The 15,153-nt window shown below is 44.1% G+C and overlaps 2 protein-coding genes across 2 annotated transcripts; one reads left to right on the top strand and one right to left on the bottom strand.

Moving 5' to 3' along the window:
- Positions 1-1,558: 1,558 nt before the first annotated feature.
- lgsn (lengsin, lens protein with glutamine synthetase domain) lies at positions 1,559-4,917 on the top strand. Its single transcript, XM_031877137.1, has 4 exons — positions 1,559-1,626; positions 1,816-2,515; positions 3,305-3,471; positions 3,666-4,917. The coding sequence occupies exons 1-4, from the start codon at positions 1,603-1,605 to the stop codon at positions 4,857-4,859; spliced, it is 2,085 nt and encodes a 694-aa protein (XP_031732997.1). The 5' UTR covers positions 1,559-1,602; the 3' UTR covers positions 4,860-4,917.
- A 1,231-nt stretch (positions 4,918-6,148) lies between these two features.
- Positions 6,149-15,114, bottom strand: LOC116399742 (uncharacterized). The gene is made up of 5 exons (XM_031877125.1): positions 15,007-15,114; positions 14,306-14,817; positions 12,101-12,265; positions 8,974-9,098; positions 6,149-8,698 (listed from the first exon to the last, which is right to left on the bottom strand). The coding sequence occupies exons 2-5, from the start codon at positions 14,747-14,749 to the stop codon at positions 6,568-6,570; spliced, it is 2,865 nt and encodes a 954-aa protein (XP_031732985.1). The 5' UTR covers positions 14,750-14,817; positions 15,007-15,114; the 3' UTR covers positions 6,149-6,567.
- Between the last annotated feature and the right edge of the window lie 39 nt (positions 15,115-15,153).

Here is a 15,153-nt window from a genome sequence, read left to right as displayed (position 1 = left end):
ATATAATAACTGTATAATAAATATATAATAACTGTATAATGCCTGTAGCAGCGCACAGAAGTAGAAGACGGAAGCCGATTCAGAAGGGGAATTGTAATAGAGGCAAAGCAAATGTAGTAGTATGAGGAGAATACTAGCAGCAGTGGTAGTTTGCTAAATATATAAAAGTATTTAAGGAATTTCAAGTAAAACTTGAATTATATTGGAACCGCTTTCCAATAAGGCATTTCTTACAGTTGTAAGTTGTAAATTATGACTTCATTAAAGATTAATAAATAATTGATTTATGTTGCTAATACATCAGCAACAAACTTCTGGGTTGTAAAAAAAAGTCCTTTGGTAACACTTGACTTTTTTATCTTCCCAAAAGGCTCCTGGAGAGATGTGTGTGTAGGTTAATAGAGACAGTGGTCCTTTAGTATATTCACCTCCAATAGATCAGTTCCAGTTAGCTGCAGGATAACCTGGAGAGTCTATTCGTCAGCTATAAATGCACAGAGCTCATTCAACATACATGAAGATATCGGAGCTTCCAGTTATGAGGGAATAGTACATGAATATTCATTTGGCTTTCAAGGAAGCTGTTCTCTTTTGAGGGAATTCTGATTTCTGCATAATTAGCTCCAAACGGAAATTACTGTAAAACAAAGTTACCGATCCTTTGTTCAGGGCGTTCATCTGCTTTCAGCATTACCTCATATCTGTTTTGTTTTAAAATCTTTCAGCCACTTCTGGAAAAGAGCTGCTGAGTATCTGACTCGAAAACATGTTTTATGAACTCTTTATTAAAGATAAACCCATAGGTATATGTGCAGTCTGTTACTGTATGTTGGCCTATTTTAAAAGAACCCCGGGACCCTTTATTAATGACTCACTGACCTCTTGATAACCCTTTTGTTTTAACGAGGTGTTGATTTGCCTCTATGATCATTTTTGAGGCTGCGGTTTGTGATGCTCTTGAACTTAATTTCATTATGTATAATTAACATAATATATATTATGTTTCACTTCTTCATCATCAGATGGAGTTTAGTCAGTCGTCATGCATTTTTCTGAGAGCCTAAAGGACTTCTCACTCACGTTGGCTTAAACTTTGAGATTTAAACTTCCTGATGAAGACTGTGCAATACGATAGAACAATCAAGAACAGAATGGACCCTTTTGGTGAAATTGTCTTGTAGAAAATGTAATTCCACGAGGATAAACAACATAGACCGGAGCCATTGTCTGGTCCTCGTAGTCGTGCGGTTTCATCTCTCTGGAATAAATACTTTGCTCCCATATCTTTCTGGAAGCACGAGCAGAGCCGCTGAGCTCTGCAGTTTCACTCTGCAACGACACAAAAGCAACTCTGAATTGTCCTCGCGGGCAGCCAATGAGGTCAGAGCAGCGGCAGCTCCGAGTCCACCAGCAGGCCGGCCGCTGCCAGTTTCCAGCCGGACTCCCGTGGGTGTTGGGGGGGTGCAGGGGGCAAAGAGAATTTTCCAATCCGTCACCATTGAACCAATTGTCTATAAAGATTCATGTGCGAGTGAAGCTCTGCCTTCACAGGAAGGCTATCAAATTCCAAATCACAGTTCATGAAAGAATCCAAACAAAGACATGAATGACTCGGAAGATTTCAAGGTAACAACTCCACATCTAACTTCCTCTTTTGTATCTTCAGCACAAAGGTGTGACTAGATACAGCAGCTTTGGCTTCAGATATATTGTTTGTTTTTATTTGACTTTTGGTTGTGCCTTTTTAATGTGAATGCTCACACTCTTCATGCAAACTTGACCAGCTCTTAACACACTTTTCTTTTGTTATTCCAGAGTAGAAGCAAAGACCAAATAGATGGCACAAGGATGAGCCTGCAGGGCACCAGGAAGGGGGTGAGGGTGACGGGGAAAAATGTACCTCGGGTGGATTGGGGCAGCAGAAGAGGAGGTCCATCCATCGTCCACTCTCCCACCAGCACTCCTTTACCTCCAGACGTCCCCACTGTGATCGCCATCGGCCCCCTGCCTCACAGGGCCCCAGAGCCAGTTGATGATCCCAGGATGGAAGAACCTGCCATCGGGGAGGATTGGACCACAGAGCCGTCCTCTCAAACCGGCGTGTCCTACGGTGATTCGGGCGTCCCCCGGCAGACCATGGAGGAGCTGAAGACCCTCCTGAGGGACAGTCCTCTGCTCAGCATCCGGGGAAGAGACAACGTGAAGCCAGGGAGTCCTTACACGTACCTGCATGGAAGCAGCAGCAGCAGCGCTGGAGGTGGTGGTGGTGGTGGAAGGCCCGACGCTCGACAGGACGATGGGAACCCCAACAGGACGTTCAGCACCTTCAAACCCCAGTCTGAGGCTTCCAGAAGGGGGCCCAGGTCCAGAGAAGGCACATCTATTCAGCAGCCTTCCGCCGTGGATTCATCCAGCTCAGTCAGGTCCGATAACAACACAAATAGGCAGCCTGGAGTTAGGGACAACACATATGCAAGCGACGGATCCTGGGGAGAGACTGGAGCTCCTCGTACAGGTTGGTGAATCTCTGGTTAAAAGACAAGTTTATCCCAGATGTAGTTTAAAACATATCTTCTCTTATAGAGTAAATATAGAGCAAATAGAGTAAATATAGCTTCAGTTCTGTGAGGACATACGTTAAAGATGCTCTTGTCTCCATCTTTGTCTCATTCCAGTTCCTGTTTTAAACTGGACTGAACCTGGATACAGTTATTGATGGAAATTGACTTCTTAAATTAAACCTAAAAAATATATAATTTCTTTTACTTGTGGTCTTTTTAATTGATTTGTCAGTTTTGTAGAGTTAACTTGATCTCCAGCTGAAGGTTCAAAACTTATTTTCATCCCCAAGAGACTCCTTAATCGTTAGGTTTATTTGGATCTATGGTTTGTTGCCTATTTTGAGTTTTGTTTTCTCTGCCCACAGTATTACAGCCCAACCAATACTGGATTTTTGAGGCAGATACTCATGTATTATTCGGCAATAAACAAAAAATATATAGTAGCAATATGTTGGGCAATCTTCGTACTTATTATTAATTTAACTGTGACCAAGATATGTCCTGAGCAAGAGATTTTATGCTGTAAAATTCAATTCATCAGTGCTTTCTGTTGGACGAACTCTGTACTGGGGACATTGGTTCTACATTTTTTCAAACCCAGTTTGGCATTGCTAAACTGCAAGTTATTATTGGTCGACATAGACACAGATATATATATATCCGCAATAAGCAAATATCAGCTCTTGATGCCACTGGGGCTTTGAGTTTTAGAAATACTAAACATGGGATGGACTCTTCTACAGATAACGGACACGAGACTGTTGAGATCTTTGGGAACCAGACGTTCATTGCAGCCATGGAGCAGATCAAGCAGCAGATCGCCAGAGAAAACATCAACTTTGTCCGCTTTGAGGCCACCGACCTCCACGGGGTGTCCAGGTCCAAGACAGTGCCTGTCCGCTTCTTCCACGTAATCACCTCACCTCTTTATCTGTCCATCTATCTGTCCATCTATCTGTCCGTCCTTCCATCCATCCATCCATCTATCTATCTATCCATGGTGTTTTTGTTTCGTTCATTTGTGTGAAGGCCTTTAGTCTCAAAAAGGGTATATTTCCAAAAAAATGTTAAATTAATGCTTCAATGCAAACATTGCATCCACAGGAGAAAGCGGTGTATGGGGTACCGATGCCGAGAAACTACTTGGAGCTGACCCTGAGTCCTAACAGCAACGAAGTGGACAACGCCAGCACCGCCAACTTCAGCAGTGACATCCTTCTGATCCCTGATCTGTCGACCTTCAGGGTCTTACCCTGGGCCGAGCAGACCGCCCGGGTCGTCTGCGACCCCTGCACGGTGACAGGAAGCCCCCTCCGCACTTCGCCTCGTCTCATCGCCAAGCAGCTCCTCGGCCAGCTCCAAAGCCTTGGGTTCTCCCTGCACTCGTCCTTCACCTATGAGTGCTGCGTCCTCGGATCGCCGGACCGGATCGGACCAAAGACCCTCCTGTTCCCGGCCACCACCCTGCTCGGCAACCACGACCTGCCTTTCTTCCAGCAGCTGGTGGAGAGCATGTACTGCATGGGCGCAGACATAGACAGCATCGCGTCCGCAAGCGGGCCCGGCCAGATGGAGATCAACCTGAGGCCAGAGTTTGGGATCGCCGCGGCAGACAGCGCCTTCACCTTCCGCACCGGCATCAAAGAGATGGCTCGAAAACACAGCTACATTGCCAGCTTCTTCACCGACGATGGGCTGTACAACGCTGGGGTGCTCTCTCACAGCTTGTGGGACGCAAATGGGCGACGAAGCCTCTTTCTCAACGGGGAGAAAGCTGGCGAGCTATCTGAGATCGGCAGGAAATGGCTGGCCGGGCTCCTCACCCACTCTGCTGCCCTGAGCTGCCTGATGTCGCCCGGCCTGAGCTGCCGGAGCCACATGGCCAAGACGATCAAAGACCCCAAGCGAATGCTGTACGCCACATGCGGCTGCAACGACAACAGCAGCTCCTTCAACATCAAGTGTCACGGCGGGAGGGAGACGCACATCGACAACAAGCTGGGCTCAGCCATGGCCAACCCTTACATCGTGCTGGCCGCTACTGTGGCCGCGGGACTGGACGGCATCAGGAGGAACCTGAACTTTGACGGCGGTCTGAACAGAGCCCCCTGTCAGCAGAAGGACTTCGCCGTTCCCGTGAAGCTCGACGACGCTCTGGAGGCGTTGGGGGAGGACCACGTCATCCGCAGCACCCTCGGAGAGCCGTTCATTCAGTATTTCATCGCCATGAAAAAGTTTGAGATTGAGACTCAAGAACTGGACGATGAGAGGAACAAGTGTCTGGAGTATTTCATCTAGAAACCCTCTCTGTTTTATAACATGAGAAACACACTTCCACACAAATAAAAGCATGAAAACCAGCTTGAATAGCTTTTTATTTTATATATTATGTTGATACTTTATTAGTCCCACATTTGCAGGATTATTATCATACGGATTGTAGATATTTTTCAGTTATTTCAAAATAAAGGTATACACCCTCAATGTGCAAAGAAGTTTTGTTGTCAATTACTTAAATATATTAAAGTGTTTTAGAGAACAAAGCTACAATATGCTGTTTCACTAATGCAAAGAAATTGTCTTTCCGTCTTTAATCTTGTCAGTGTTTTTTACTTTCTGGAGTTTAATGATAATTACATCCTCTTGAGGCCGCTGGTGTGGCTGCTGATCTTAAGTCTTGTGACTCTGTAGTCTGAGAGAGGTCCTTTTGTATACAAGCGTTTCTCAGCTAAACTTTCCATCTCTTCACAAAATAGGACACAAGAGACTTTATTGTGTGCTGTGTGTGTTTATTTACATAAGAATGTCTCCAACATTTTAGACTTGGCATTTCCCAGACATGGCCCAACATTTTTGTTTACCGAGGCCAACAGACCATTTGATTTATTGTTTTGGTTGTGTGGTTTTTATTTCATTCATGTTTTATTCATTTTGGATATTTTAATCATTTTTATAATTCCAAAGTCTGAATATATTTAAAAATGAAAAGTTCATTGTTATTTTTAAGGGTATACCGGCATTATTATGCTATATTATCATCATTATATCTGGGGTGTAAAATGGTGTTAAAAATTACAATAATATCGCTCATCGCAATTACAACGGGGACAATATATTGCACAACAAAAGGAGTTAACGTGACAGGCCTACCATGAGGTGTGATTGTTTTCTATACTGCTGTTTTATCCAACATTGAGTTTACTACCCCTAGTGGTAACTTCCTATTATGCAGACAATCCCCCTTTCATGTGCCCAGGTGTTAGAGAATGAAGGCTAGTGCTGCTTCATGCATTGAAGTCAACAGACTTCACTGTGATCAACCTTCAAAGAGACTATTACATCACTATAGGACCAATAAAACCTGTTTACGGTGATAAAGTTATTAATCGAGAGTCACATTAAAACAAATACCAAGAGTTCATTGGTCCCAGTGAACTCTTGGTTTTAAGGCTACATTTCCGTTTAGTCAACGTGGTTATATTGTATGTTTACATCTTCATTTCTCCGTGTTACAGCCACACATGCTTCACACATGAATATCCTCCATGTGTCAAAGTCGTCAAAACATGAGAAAATGTACAACATCAAGCCGTGTTACAAAAACTATATTTCACAAATGAGACAATGCAAAAGTACATGAAAGGATAAGGTTGGTGATATTACTTTTTTTTGGTTTTATGTTCAACAAATTAAATGAAAAGTGCAAAAACCAACAATGATGTCAATGGTGTTTCCAATCCATTTCTTCCTATTATAGATAGTTTTTTAAAAAAGCATGGTCAAAATACATAGTTTCATATTTAAATAAAGGTCTCAGTAATTTCCTAAAACAGTAGGTCACTGTGGTTTTCATCAGACAAACAGGAGCAAGTAGTGGATTTATTGTGGACTATTTTTAGTAGCGGATTAATCCCCATTTGGTGCTCTAGTGAGCAGGACGGTGTGTGTGTGTGTGATTGAGTCAAAATAAACTACAGTGTGACAGCCGTCTTCTCGTCCTGCGGCTCTACTTGTTCTTGCCTATTAGATTTCCTACTCGCTGTATGAATCGTCCGAGTTTGTTGTCAGTCGCACTTTGTGTCTGATCCATAGAGGCATGCTTGTTCAGGGAGGAGCGTCCGTCTCTCTCCGAGGGCGACACGCTCAATTTATCCAGAGGAAGACTTTCATTGTTAAGCAAATACTCGAATCGACTGTAGACTTTCCTCTCTTTCCTGGTGGGATAGACGGTCGCTCCCTTGACGTCCAAAGCGCTCCTCGAGCCTTGCTCCTGCTCCCCAGCGGGGCTCGGCGGCTTTTTTTTGCTTGAGCGCTGAGGAGATAATCTCGGGAACGGAGACTTCTGCCTCTCCGTCTCCGACGGGCCGCTGAGAGAGCTCTGTGACCTGGAGGTGCTCGCCGATTGACCTTTCTTGGTCGTTTGCTCTGCCGCGGGTGCCTGCGAATAGTCCGCTCTGCGAGTTTGGCTCGACACCGAGGAGCTCTGCGATCTCAGCGACGCCTTTCTTTGGAGGGACTTCTCGTCTTTCTTGTGCGCTTTCTTTTCGTCTTGTGAAAGCATGGAAGATACTTTCATCCTCAGGGAACTCTTTCTTTGAAGGGGCGGCTCCTGGTGCTGTGCTTTCTTTTTGTCCGCGTGACCACTCTTAGCTTCCAGTGAGTGCTGAGATCCTGCAGAAGGGTTTAAGATTTTGGGGACAGTTTGTACCTCATTGGATGTTGATTTCTTTCTCTCCCGTGGAGCAGCTGAGCCTGAGCTGTTGGCTGCCTTTCCTGTAGAGCCGAGGCTTCCTCCGGCTTGACCCTTGAGCTGTGATTCTGCAGGTACGCTGGATTTAACAGAGTTCTCCTTTGGAACAGCTTTCTCGTCTTTGCAAATCTCCTCACATCCGTCTTTGAATACAGCCGAGTCCGAACTGTTGACGCGTGAGCCCTCTCCTTTCTCTTCTGGGATCTCAGTCAAGGACTCCATCGCTCTTGGGTGTTGGAGACCGCTGGGCTGCAGATGAGAGAGCTTGAGCAATGGATCGTTCAGTGTCATTTCGAAATCAGCAGCGGAGGTCGTCCTGGAGAGAGGCTCGTGCCAGTCGTATGTCTGCGTTGTCCTGCGATCTGGAGCCATTGCAACGTCGTAGTAGGAGGCAGAGCGCTGGCCATCGGTGAGAGTTTGCTCTCTTTTGTCGACTTCCTTACTTGGCTCACTGTCTTTGGGGTTGGCCGGTTCCAGGCTGTACTCGTTTTGCGCTTTTGGCTCTACTTCTGCCACACTCTGCCTCATGTCCAGACCCCGCTTATATTTAGGTCTTTCCAGAGTCTGATACACAGACCTCAAGGACTCTTGGCTCTGCTTGTGATTGGTGTACTCCTGCAGACTGAGCCTCTTCTGCCTCATTTCCTCCATCCTGAACTTGATGTCCCTTGGCCTGTTGTGAATCAGCTGCGACTGATGATCGTTTAAGCCTGTGTGACTGCTATACGGAGATGTCATTGCCATTATCGCGTCACACGATGCATCTAGAGGCACTTCGCTGTCGTTAAAGTACGTGTCCATCTTCCACCTGTGGAGGGAGGTTTCAGAGTTGAACGGGATCAGATTCTGGTCCGCTCCGTAGCGAGTCTGGTGCCTGAGGTGGTGCTGAGACAAGTTTGGTAGCAGCAAGTCGCCGCCCCCCCTCGGGTTAGGTCCCGTCTTCTCCGGAGCGAAAGGGACTCCGATGTCCTTGGTCCCCATCCTCAGCTGAGTCAGGGAGTTTAACTTCTGCAGTTCTCCGCCATAGCTGTGTCCCCGCAGCAAATTCCCCATGTCGAAACAGTGAGACTGATTCAGCCTCTCCTGCACGCTCAGGCCCCGGTTCATGACGGCGGCGTTGTTGAACCTGTCGCCCTGAGCGCTCCTCATGCCGTGCGTCACTCTGGGTCGCATGTGAAGTTGGTGGAGGGCGAGCTGGCTGGACTTGGGGCTCTGTAGGACCACAGTGTCTCTCAGGTACTTTACAGATAACCTCTCCCTGGACAGGATGGTAGGAACTGTAGAGCGAGCGTACAGTCTGCGAAACTCCTCGTCATAAGAGCCGACCAGCTGACCGGTGATCACCAGCGCCATGCTGAGGTTCATCTTCTCAAACGACCACGTGTAGCTGAAAAGGAAAATTCAGTCATCAGAGAGCCAGCAGAGATGATGATGATGATGAACAACTCTGCAACTTTCTTGCAGGAATTGCGGGACGCATTGCAACTGCTTTATTAGTGCACCTCGCCAAAACCACAGATGAACGACAAAACAAAGTGGCACCAAATTGCCTTAAAATAAATCAGGAGAATTTGAGGTATTGAGCCTGACAGGTGGACTCAAGAATAAATAACGGCCTCTGTTTTGATTTTATTGTTGACTGTACTTGTATGACTGACTCACCTGTATGTTCCATACAACACTGTTCGGCAGTCCACCAGAAGAAATCTTTGCTCCAAATCTCCTCGAAACTTCACCCCGGACTGACACTGATACTGCTGCCCATGAACCGTCCGAACACGGATGTTCTGGTGGAGAAAACAAACAAACGGAGTCACAAGGTTAGAACCAGAAAAAAGAAACAAGTCAACTTTTGTGTTTTTAAATCAGTAAACGTGTTTTTATGTGCACCTGCATAACATGTTTTTGGCCACTTGGGGGCAGCAGAAACAAGTTGTGGACACAACATTGACATATTATCACTTTTTAACTTGATAGGCCAAACAGTTTCCTATTTACACTTTCATTCAGCAGACAATGAGTGGTGTCAGTACAACGGCGTATTAGGGCCATTGTATGTAAAAAAAAAAATGGATACAGAGCAGGAGGAGGAGGATAACATTCAGAGAAATAAAGTCAGAATTTATGAGAAAAATAACCACAAATTTATAAGAAGTAAACAGTGAAATATCTGAACGGCTCCTAAAACAGTTGAGAGAAAACACACGTATTTGATGTACAAAACTTGTGTAGCATAATAAACATAGATCTGGCTCGCTCGCTCGCTTTAATGCTACACTGGTTACAGAAAATGACCCAAACAAAGTTGTCGCTCTTCAGTACACATAAAAATGGCCGCCGCTCTGTCCATCCTGTTGATTCTAATTCATATTCTATTTCTATGTTTGAACAGTGTTTGTACTCACTGACCAACCGGTTAGCTTTAGGAATCTAAAACGTATCCAACACAAACAAACATCAGTCTCAGATTAAAACACCAGGTTCAGAAATCTCCACACACACCCTTTGTGATCCTCAACATGACCAAACCTGTGTGTCAGCTTCTCCGAGTAAGGTTTTTTTTTATGTGGCTACCGGCTAAGCAATTGGATCTGAAAGCCGCCACTGTGTTCACTCTGACTCACTCGCTGTTGTTTGGACTGTCGAAACATCGTCCCGATGCTGTCTAACAGGAACATCCAGCCACGCTGACAGATCTGTCCTGCGGCTGCCGCAGTCGCCTCGCCTGGTAATGACAGGCTGGGGAATGCTGGTGAATGACAGGTGTGTGGAGCTAATGTCAGACTTAATCCACTAAAAGGCTCCTGCCAATAGAAGAAAGGTCAATGCCAGAGGCGAAGCTTCCTCCGGCAGGAAACACTGGTGGACTACGAATATACCAAAATACTGGCGGAGGAGCGGGAAGATGGATTTAACAAGTTGTACATTTTATGTGTGGTACATTGTGGCTTCTCTCTCTGTCCATTTTGTTGACTAGACAGGAAGTAATCAACATCAAACCCTACGCAGTAATATCTAAATCTTAAAATCCTCCTTCATATTTCATATCAGATGAAAGACGAATTATTTAGAATTAGACAAGAGGGAGTCGATAAAGGTTGCTCATGTTGCTCACAAGTTCTCACTTGGATGACTGAGGGAAATGAATGGAGTGAATTTAGGCTTTATTCTGTTTTAAGGGGTAAAATAACATGTTTCTCACATTGTGTGCAACTTTGAGGTCTGACAAAAACATTTTCCCTGCGCATGAGACATATGCAAAAAGGCTGTTTAAAAAAGAAAAAAAACTATTTTAAGTCTATTATTGTTTTCATCCATTTTATTTAGTCTTCTTTGCTGCCTTTTGTTTTGGCTCATTGCTGTTTCTTGGCACATTATACCATCTGTAGATCAGTGGAGTAGCACGTGACCACTGGCCAGAACGTCACAATGTGAGGAACCTCATAAAAATGTTGATCCACAGCTCAAAGAGTGGACAAAATATCCACAGGGTTCCTTTAAAATCAGGTAACATTGCTTTTCAATTTTGAGATTTTGCTTCTCATGTCTTCTTTCAGTATGTTCATTTTACTACTTTGTCTATTTACATCTGTAGATTTATATAAATATATATATATATTTATGTCTGCTTTATGTCCGTTTATGTTCTGTAAATGTATGCAAATTGGCACATATTTAATAAGATAATGCCTCATTTACATATTTAAACAGGACATTTCTGAAAACTTGTAAAATGAAAAAATGACTATGTGTAGAAGTTATAACCTAAAGAGACTGTTTGTTTATGTTATAAGCCAGACATGTAATAAGACATATATACAAACAGTCTGCTTGGAACAATAACGTGAATATGCAAATTGTGTTGATTTCAAGTTGTCCTGCTGGACATTAGACGTCTCCTACTTCACTGCAAAGTCTCTTCCAGTTTCTACATCACACTCGTACGAGTTGCAAGTTGGACCACGAATTGACTTCCAAACTATTTGTGACGTCACAAATGGTACTCGTTGGTCCACCACTTAAAATCAGATTTTGAATGAGCACAAACGTCATTCTGCAGGAAAAGAAGAACACGTTTTACTCTCAGGTGAATTTACGTCTGTGTTTGTTTGGTAGAGGATTGTTGATTTAATGAAACGCAGACACCGCCCATGCATGATGCTTCCAACAACAACAAGTACATTTTTGTAAGGTATGTCAGCTGTTATTGAGAATGAGAGAAATCTATTTGGATTTAGGAACAGAAAACTGTCATGGTGGTGGGGCCACCTTTAAAATAAAATTCAACTGACACTGACATTTATTTTGAAAGGCTTTTCGTTTTCAACCTTCACCAAAGTTGTTGTTCTGTTGGAACAACGATTTTAACATAAAAAACAAATGTGTGGGTTGTGATGCCGTCACACCATGTAACACATGTGTCATAGTTTGAGCCCATTGCTCCAAAGTGAGACTCTAAAATACACTTTCAATAGATTTTCTCTGAGCTTTGTCAGAATATTTCTTCCAAAAGACACTTCGGTCCCACTTCACTGCTTTTAATGTGTGAAAATAGAATATTGTTTCACTAAACCAGACTTAGGCTGTCTTTAGCGTCGGATGGACGCTATGGATTGTGGGTAATTCCCTCAAGCAATGTTTGCAGAAATGCGGACTAACAGAAAGTGCTCATGAAGGGCTCAAAACGTCTGCGACAGAGTCGTCAAACAGTTGACGACCTGACAGCAACAGCCCTTTAAGTCCTGCGAGTGTGGAGATTTGGGATTCGGCCATGTTGTGTTTTCCTCACCTTGAGGTCTTGGACGTTGATGCCCACCCTCTGTGTCATGGTGAGGAAGCTCTTGAACTGGGAATCATCCAGCAGGATGTAGACCACCACTCCCCTCAGCGTGGCAGTGACGATCTCTTTGAAAATGTCCACGTCAGTGAAGACGTCCATCGCAACGGCAATAACCTGGAGACATGATAAAGATTTGGGAAAGCTTTGAATACAGAGACATCATGCAGTCCCAAAGATTCAAAAGTTATTTAAATTATTTGGTTATTATATAAGTGACAGGTACAATACAAAAGTTCTACCAAGAAAATCTATTTTAAAACATTTAAAAAAAATTTTAAAGTCCAGATTCCTCGAGATTCCTCGCCTTTCAAAACAGATTGAAAAATACTTCTGCAGCAGAAGAAGAGGAAGGCTAACCATGTTGTGAAAGAGTTAACTCATCCTTCCTGCAGATATAAATCTTTACGAGGTAAATCCTTAATCAGACATGTTGCATCAGATAGATAAATCAAAAGAGGAGTGGTTCTCTTTGCAAAAAAGAAAAGCTCCATTAAAATCATGTCAGAAGTCAGATTTTGTTTTTGTATGTGCTTAAATGATGATCGTACCGAGTTTTAATCATTGTTTACAATCCATGAATACATTGAACTGTGCACATCACTGCACGCATTTCATCAATCATTTTCAGCTGCTGGATCTCTGTGGAGGGAAAGCTCACCTCCTGCACACTCACACACACACACACACACACACACACACACACGCCCTGCTGTATATCTGAACTATTCGTTTCAGCTCCGGTCGTCGTCACAACGTGCAGAGAAACATTCAAGCAGAGACACGTTGGCTGATTAATGTCATGTGTGTGAAAGTGAAGTGGCCTTTGCGTTAACCTTTTCACACTCTAATCACAGCTCAGTGTGCAGAGTAACGTGCAGCCTGTTCTATTGAATGTACCTCCTGTAGTGGTAAGATGTTCCATCGTCTATTCTTTGAACAGGAGGTATGACTAACTCGCCCTGAGGTGCTTACTTTCTCCTGCTAGTCGGTACTCTGCCAGCTGAAAGTCACAGTTCTCTCTCACGTTCTCTTCACAAAATGACTTCTGCTGCTCAGCTTTCTGTACAACTAGTGAATGTTGTACATATATATATATATATATATATATATATATATATATATATATATATGTAGTTTACCTAAATCTGCTGTCCAATAACAGCTGTCTAATGGTGGTAGAAGCACTCAGATATCATACTTAATAAACGTGTAATTATCATTTTACCACCATGAGTGAGCGACTGCAGGACCTGGAGAGCTGCACAGGCTCTTACATGAGGACTGAGTCAGATGACGTGCATCTATTCAGACCGTGTGATGTGTTTCTGCATGTTTTCATTTGAATGGAGCACCTTGGAAACTAAAATGCAGGAATTTCCTGGTTTAAAAAAAAAAAATAGAAAAAGAAGGAAATTACAGACAAAATGATTTTTTGAAAATAAAATGAAAACAAAAGGTTTTCTCTCTGTCACTAAGCTCATGACTGAGTGAGGGAAACGCAGATGAACTTCTGGCTCCTTCACCATCACATCACTGCTGAAGGAGAAGCTCGGCTGACAGCTCACTGAGGGAGACTCCTCTGCTCAGAGAGACGCTGCTCTATGACGTCTTCACCTTTATACTTGTACTGTATGAGTATTTACACTTTATGCTGCTTTATACTTCTCCTCCACTAAAATACAGCAAATGTACTTTTCACTCCGCTATACATTTATATGAGCTTCTTTACTTAAAAAAACATATATGTTTTCATGACATGGGGTAGTACTACACTACTAATCTACCCACTACAAAGTACCTTTAATTGGCTTCATGTTGACAAACTGGACTTTGAAAGAAACCATTCTGCATAATGAGTCATTTTAATTGTGACGGGGTATTTTTAGAATGTGGTAGTACTACTTACACCTCAGTAAACGAGGCCTACAATGTGCTGCGTATGCAGAGAAATATGTAGCGTGATGTGTATTTTCTTCTGTGCAGAGCAACACCTTCCATTGTGTGTTATTAAACACTATTGTCCTCAGTGTGAAGCATGTGCACCAAAGACAGGCAGATGAATCGGTGCCATTGGTCCCCCTCGATGGATTACATGACTCTGACGTCACCTCTCACAGTGTTTATTCCAAGTATTCAACAGTATTGTGTTCTCACCTGGCTCGCCTCCTGGATCTGTTTGCGAATCACTTCTTTGATGGTCGGCGTGTTTTGCCGGGGCGGGTTGAACAGCAGGCTGATGCTGGTGTCCTCGCTCTCCAGGGACACCTCGGGCCAGCCCAGGTCCAGGTCGGGCACCTCCTCGTCCGACTCGGTGGGGAAGTAGGTGGAGGGGCCGGCCTCGTCCGTGACCCGTTTCCCCTCCGAGGGGTCGTCCTCCTCCTCAACCGGTAACTCTGCATTGTCAAAGATGAACAGAATCTCTTCCTCTGACAGAAAGTGGCTGATCTGCTCGGCTCGGAGGAACTCCTCGTAGGCCTCTTTGCCTCCACACAGCAGGGCATAAATGGCCAGGCGGTAGGACTCTTTGTAGTGTGGCTGGATGTAAACCGGATCGCTGTCTTCTTTCAGGGAAGACAGGCAGGATAGATTGGACTCCATGGATGCCAGATCCCCTCCTCCGAGTCTCAACGCGCAACAGGCCTCTCCTTCACCTTCAGTGGGACAAGCTGTGTGGGACAGTTAAAACGTGCAGATGTTCAGACTAAAGCCTAACCTATAACGAAGCAACACACTGAGTGAGAAAAAGCAGTTTACATATGTAAAGTGACAATCTTGAAACCTGTCCCGCAAGTCCGATTTCCCACAAGTAGGTAAACAGTACATGAGGTGACAGTATGATTCTCAAACAGACTTACTTCATGACTGGAAGCAGAAATCCATGCAGAGTCCTGAACCTTGAAGAAACAGCTTTAAAAAAAAACAAGACACAAAGTCAAACCCTCCAGTGAGCCTTTGTGTGTGTGTGTGTGTGTGTGTGTGTGTGTGTGTGTGTGTGTGTGTGT

Source organism: Anarrhichthys ocellatus, unplaced genomic scaffold (assembly GCF_004355925.1).
Source record: "Anarrhichthys ocellatus isolate YVR2014 unplaced genomic scaffold, GSC_Weel_1.0 scaffold126, whole genome shotgun sequence".
Classification (NCBI taxonomy): domain Eukaryota; kingdom Metazoa; phylum Chordata; class Actinopteri; order Perciformes; family Anarhichadidae; genus Anarrhichthys; species Anarrhichthys ocellatus.
Note: the sequence above shows the minus strand (reverse complement) of the source record. Positions and strands in the feature narration are given on the sequence as shown.